This window comes from Macaca fascicularis, chromosome 7 (assembly GCF_037993035.2).
Source record: "Macaca fascicularis isolate 582-1 chromosome 7, T2T-MFA8v1.1".
In the NCBI taxonomy this organism is placed as follows: Eukaryota; Metazoa; Chordata; class Mammalia; order Primates; family Cercopithecidae; genus Macaca; species Macaca fascicularis.
The window spans coordinates 112523878-112529281 of NC_088381.1; the positions used below are offsets into that span (position 1 = coordinate 112523878).

At 44.8% G+C, this 5404-nt stretch overlaps 1 protein-coding gene across 1 annotated transcript; it reads right to left on the reverse strand.

Moving 5' to 3' along the window:
* Window positions 1–1051: 1051 nt before the first annotated feature.
* FSCB (fibrous sheath CABYR binding protein) lies at window positions 1052–4276 on the reverse strand. The gene is made up of 5 exons (XM_065547567.1): window positions 2807–4276; window positions 2618–2755; window positions 2222–2272; window positions 2042–2092; window positions 1052–1840 (listed from the first exon to the last, which is right to left on the reverse strand). The coding sequence occupies exons 1-5, from the start codon at window positions 4274–4276 to the stop codon at window positions 1052–1054; spliced, it is 2499 nt and encodes an 832-aa protein (XP_065403639.1).
* Between the last annotated feature and the right edge of the window lie 1128 nt (window positions 4277–5404).

Sequence of the window (5404 nt, forward strand, 5' to 3'; positions counted from 1 at the left end):
TTTGAAATCATTAACCTAGAGTTCTCACTAAATAGAGAAATACACTGACAAAATTTTAAAATGTTCTGATAAAATTATCTCAACATTTCAGCACATTGCGATTAATTTGTAGCTAGAGAAAATATTTTCCCAACATTGTTACAACCATGGAAAACTAGATGCCCTTTAATAACAGACATCTTAGAATATGTATTGTTAAGGCTTGATGCTCTTTAAAAACTTCAACAGCTTTTACTACAGTAATTTGATTTTATTCTAAGTTGTTCTTCATTACCAGTTCATAGAGCAAAAAGCATAAGCCAAACTTCCAAAGGACTCATCACATTCTCAGTTGAAATCAAATTAAAAACTAAACACAGGAATGTGCTCTCAAGGTCATCTAAGTATATTTTTCTTTATAGTTGCACACCGTTTTCAGTACTTTATGACCATCTTCATTTTATTGAACTGAAGATTTTTACAAAGGAAGTCAGTCTTTCTATCCAGACATTGAAACGTAAAATGTGTAAGAAGATAAAGAACACTTAGGCTAAAACCAGGAAAGTAATGCTTGTCTCAGAAGGAATTGAATGAAAAGAAAATAAGAGATATGATTAATTATAATAAGGAGAAAGAGAACATCACATAACTTTAGATGTGTGACTAAGACTCAAGGAATTTAAAGTAGATGACAGATCTGCAGAAAAGACACTGGTTTTTCCACTAGAAACTATATTGACTCATAATGGGAAGGCAAAGAAAAGATGACTGCAGAGTAAACTTCACCCGTGTCAATAAGTTTACCGTAGGAAGGATATTTTAAGTAATTTTTTTCAATTATAAACTTACTTTTAAAATAGGTATTTTATGTGCCATCAATTTGAATGAAAGTAACATAAGTAATTTTTTACTGCTACAGTTTTTATTGTTCATTTTCCAACCTGTACTCCAACTCTTGGGGTTCACTTTAATTTGCCTTATTGACAAAGCTACTTCCAGCTGCCCACCCTTTTCTAAAGTATGTTCTTCCAAAACCACGTAGCTTCTGATTGCTAGCTTAGGTACAATCTGACTACAGTTCAGGAGGACGATTTTTTAATTGTATATGAAAGACACCTTCTATTTCAAGAGTGGGAGTCTGTCCATCATTAGTATTAGACAAATCTTTAGATCCATCATTGGTATTAGACAGAATTTTTTTTGAAACATCTTCAAATTTTGCTTCACCTTCCAAAACAACCGATCCTAAATTTATTGCTGGAATTCCTGCCGCCTGCGGTGACTGAAATTCAGTAGACACATTCTCTACCAGCACCTCATCTTCAGGGGTTTGTTCAGATGGTGGAGGTGCAACTTCAGCAGAGGCCTCTTGTATAGCAAACTCGTCAGTCAGAAGCAAATCAGCTGGTGGGGAATGTTTGTCAACAGGGGCCTCTTCCACAGGGACCTCATAAGCTGGGGGAGAGTGTACTGCAACAAGGGTCTCTTCTATAGGAGTCTCCTCAGCTGGTGGAGACTGAACATCAGCAGGGGCCTCCTCAGCTGGTGGAGGCTGAACATCAGCAGGGGCCTCGTCGGCTGGTGGAGGCTGAACATCAGCAGGGGCCTCCTCGGCTGGTGGAGGCTGAACATCAGCAGGGGCCTCCTCGGCTGGTGGAGACTGAACATCAGCAGGGGCCTCCTCGGCTGGTGGAGGCTGAACATCAGCAGGGGCCTCCTCGGCTGGTGGAGGCTGAACATCAGCAGGGGCCTCGTCAGCTGGTGGAGGCTGAACATCAGCAGGGGCCTCGTCAGCTGGTGGAGGCTGAACATCAGCAGGGGCCTCGTCAGCTGGTAGAGACTGAACATCAGCAGGGGCCTCCTCAGCTTGTGGAGGCTGAACTTCAGCATAGGCCTCCTCGGCTGGTGGAGGCTGAACTTGCACAGGGGCCTCATCAACTGGTGGAGGCTGAACTTGCACAGGGGCCTCCTCAGCTTGTGGAGACTGAACATCAGCAGAGGCCTCCTCAGCTGGTGGAGGCTGAACTTCAACAGGGGCCTCGTCAGCTGGTGGAGGCTGAACTTCAGCAGAGGACTCCTCAGCTGGTGGAGGCTGAACTTCAGCAGGGGCCTCCTCAGCTGGTGGAGGCTGAACTTCAGCAGGGGCCTCCTCGGCTGGTGGAGACTGAACATCAGCAGGGGCCTCCTCAGCTGGTGGAGGCTGAACTTCAACAGGGGCCTCGTCAGCTGGTGGAGGCTGAACTTCAGCAGAGGACTCCTCAGCTGGTGGAGGCTGAACTTCAGCAGGGGCCTCCTCAGCTGGTGGAGGCTGAACTTCAGCAGGGGCCTCCTCGGCTGGTGGAGGCTGAACTTCAGCAGGGGCCTCCTCGGCTGGTGGAGGCTGAACTTCAGCAGGGGCCTCCTCGGCTGGTGGAGGCTGAACTTCAGCAGGGGCCTCCTCGGCTGGTGGAGGCTGAACCTCAGCAGGGGCCTCCTCGGCTGGTGGAGGCTGAACATCAGCAGGGGCCTCCTCGGCTGGTGGAGGCTGAACTTCAGCAGGGGCCTCGTCAGCTTGTGGAGGCTGAACTTCAGCAGGGGCCTCGTCAGCTGGTGGAGGCTGAACTTCAGCAGGGGCCTCCTCGGCTGGTGGAGGCTGAACTTCAGCAGGGGCCTCCTCGGCTGGTGGAGGCTGAACTTCAGCAGGAGCCTCTTCTGCAGAAGCCTCTGTAGCTTCTAGAAGCTGAATTTCAGCAGAGGCCTCTTCTGCAGTGGTCTCTTCACCTGATGGAGGCTGAAGCTCAAGAGGGGCTTCTTCTATAGAAACTCCCTTAGCTGATGGAAATTGAACTTCAGTAGGCGCCTCTTCTGCAGAAGTCTCCTCAGATAGTGGAGATCGAGTTTCAGCAGGAGTTTCATATGCAGGAGCCTCTGTAGCTGCTAGAAGCTGAATTTCAGCAGAAGCCTCTTCTGCAGGGGTCTCTTCAGCTAATGGAGACTGAACTTCAGCAGGAGCCTCTTCTGCAGGGGTCTCCATAGCTGTTGAAAGCTGAAGTTCTCCAGCCTCTTCTCTCCGAGCCTCTTCAGGTAATAGAGGCTGAACTTCAGCAAGGGTCTCTTCAACAGTGGCAGGCTCTACTTTAGCTGGGGCCTCTTCAAGGGCGCCCTCAGCTGGTAAAGGCTGTACTTCAATGGGAGCCTTTTCAGCTGAGGGAGACTGAATTTCACCAGGAAGCTCTACTGAAGGAGACTTTTCAGCTGATGGAGGCAGAATTTCAGCAGGAGGCTCTTCTGAAGAGGACTCTTCGGCTGATGGAGGCAGAATTTCAGCAGGAAACTCCACTAATGGGGCCTCTTCAGCGGATGGAGGCTGAACTTTAACAGAATTCTCTGCAACTGCAGTGGCTGCCTCAGCAGCAGGAGTCTCTTCAGTTGATGGCTGTACTTGGACATGTGTCTCTTCATCGGATCTGGGCTCTGCCTTAGCAGTGGCCTCTTCAACTAATGGAGGCTGTATTTCAGCTGGGAATTTTTCTGTTGGTGGAGGCTCTATTTCAGCAGAAGCCACTTTTTTAACAGCAAAACCTTCTTGTACAACAGGTGTAGTTACTTCTTCCCTAAGCCCATCTTCTAAAAGTACCGGTGGACCATTTTTAGTCTCCTGAGTAAATGAAGTTCTGCTGATGCTTTTCTGCTTAATTTCTTCATTGCTGCTTGTTGCTGGTTGAAATTCAGGATGTTCACTAGCAGAAATCTTTCCTGAGGATTTACGTTTCCGGGCACCTTCCTTTGACTTTGTAAAAGAACTATCTGGCCTGGAAATAGCCACTATTTCTGATTCACTAAAGTATGTCTGTTGTTCCTTGTCCACTTTTTCCACATGGGGGATGTGCATCATGGTCCAGTATTCTGTACGGCTGGTCTGCTGAGATCTGTCCATTTTTAGTTGAACTAAAGGTATGTTTGGTGGAATTTCTACTTCCTGAACACTCTCTGGCAATTCAATAGCTGCTTCTCTAACGTCAGCTGACTTTTCTTCAGGTACCACGGTTTTCTCAACTAACTTGACTTCTTTTTTCTCTTCTACAATGGTGTCTGTCTGGAGAGACTTACTAGTCATTTCCTGTCCACGCTTTCTCTTTGTCCAAGTTCGCTGAAGTTCAGAAGATACTCTAATAGACTCATAGGCTTTGGCAGAGTAGTTGCCTTTGCTTTCAGAAGTATTACCAATACGATGGGTAGCTTTGGGGCTAGATGATTTTGGTATGGGCATGTGTTTCTTTTTCTCTATTACATCAGTTTGCTGGGATTTGTCTACCATTGGTTGGCTGGGTCGTCTTCTCTTTCGAATTTCTTGCCTACATGCTGAGATAGGCTTATCAGAGTCATCACTTTCTTCCATTTCTAAGACTAGTGATTTCAGATTTATTAATTTTCAAGTGATGGCCAAAAATCACAAACGTACCAAGTGTCGAAGACTTTGCCTTTCTTAGGTGTCATTCTGTTGAGCTCCCTCAGAAAAAAAGTAATTTATAAGTTATTACATTCCATACTACACTCTTGTTGGATCCCACCTTATTCAGTAAGCATCTTTCTTGTTTAGTCTCTGTTATAACTAAATATCACTTTTAGAAGTTTCCTTCAAGGGTCTATGACATCATAGCCAATTCTGCCTTCAGGATTCCGTCAGTGGTATTCCTAGGGCTTTTAAACTTAGTATACATCCATAGGTAATGGCTGCAAGTGAGAATCTACTTTTTGAAACAAGTCCAGTTGAAAAAAGCATTTGTCTACGAAAGAACATCAGGTAAATTCCAGTAGTGCCACTTTCTAATTACTGAAATTGATGCTTTCGAACTTTCAGTTCTGTTTTTTTCATCCTATTATCAAAGACAGTAATGCAGAACTCAGAATACTGCAGCCTATTTTCAATTGTACAAAACAACCCATAACATGTGTGAGGATGTTCTATTAACATATTTTATATGACTTGAAAAGAAGTTACTACTGTTTGAAAAACTTGAATTCTGAAGTTCATCTTCATATAAGCTTCTTTTCTACATCCTTAGCCTTCAGTAATACAACAGCCTATTCTCAAAATATAGAAGGCAGGTTTATCTTCCAAAACATCGTGTGATATTTTAATTTTTATTTAACTATTTTAGAGTGTAGTTCCACCCAAAATTGCCAGCTAAAAGAATGAGTCTAAATACACGCCAAGGGAGAAAAAAATGCACCTTTTGAAGTAGTCACATTAGACTCTGCTGAGTACCTACATGGGAATGAATGCCCCAATGTAGATAAAAACTTTATTTTTATTTTTATTTTTTTTGTTTTTTGAGATAGGATCTCACTCTGTCACCCAGGCTGGAGTGCAGTGGTGCAATCATACCTCACTGCAGCCTCAATCTTCTGGGCTTAAGCAATACTCCTACCCCAGCCCCTCCCC

Excerpts from the sequence above, each read along its gene's own strand:
- FSCB (XM_065547567.1), bottom strand. The coding sequence starts at position 4,276 with ATGGTAGACAAATCCCAGCAAACTGATGTAATAGAGAAAAAGAAACAC. Across the intron at positions 2,273-2,617 it reads CCGAGGAGGCCCCTGCTGAA|GAGGCCCCTGCTGAAGTTCA; the intron begins GTTCAGCCTCCA and ends CCACCAGCTGAG. Across the intron at positions 1,841-2,041 it reads CTGAGGAGTCCTCTGCTGAA|GAGGCCCCTGCTGATGTTCA; the intron begins GTTCAGCCTCCA and ends CCACAAGCTGAG.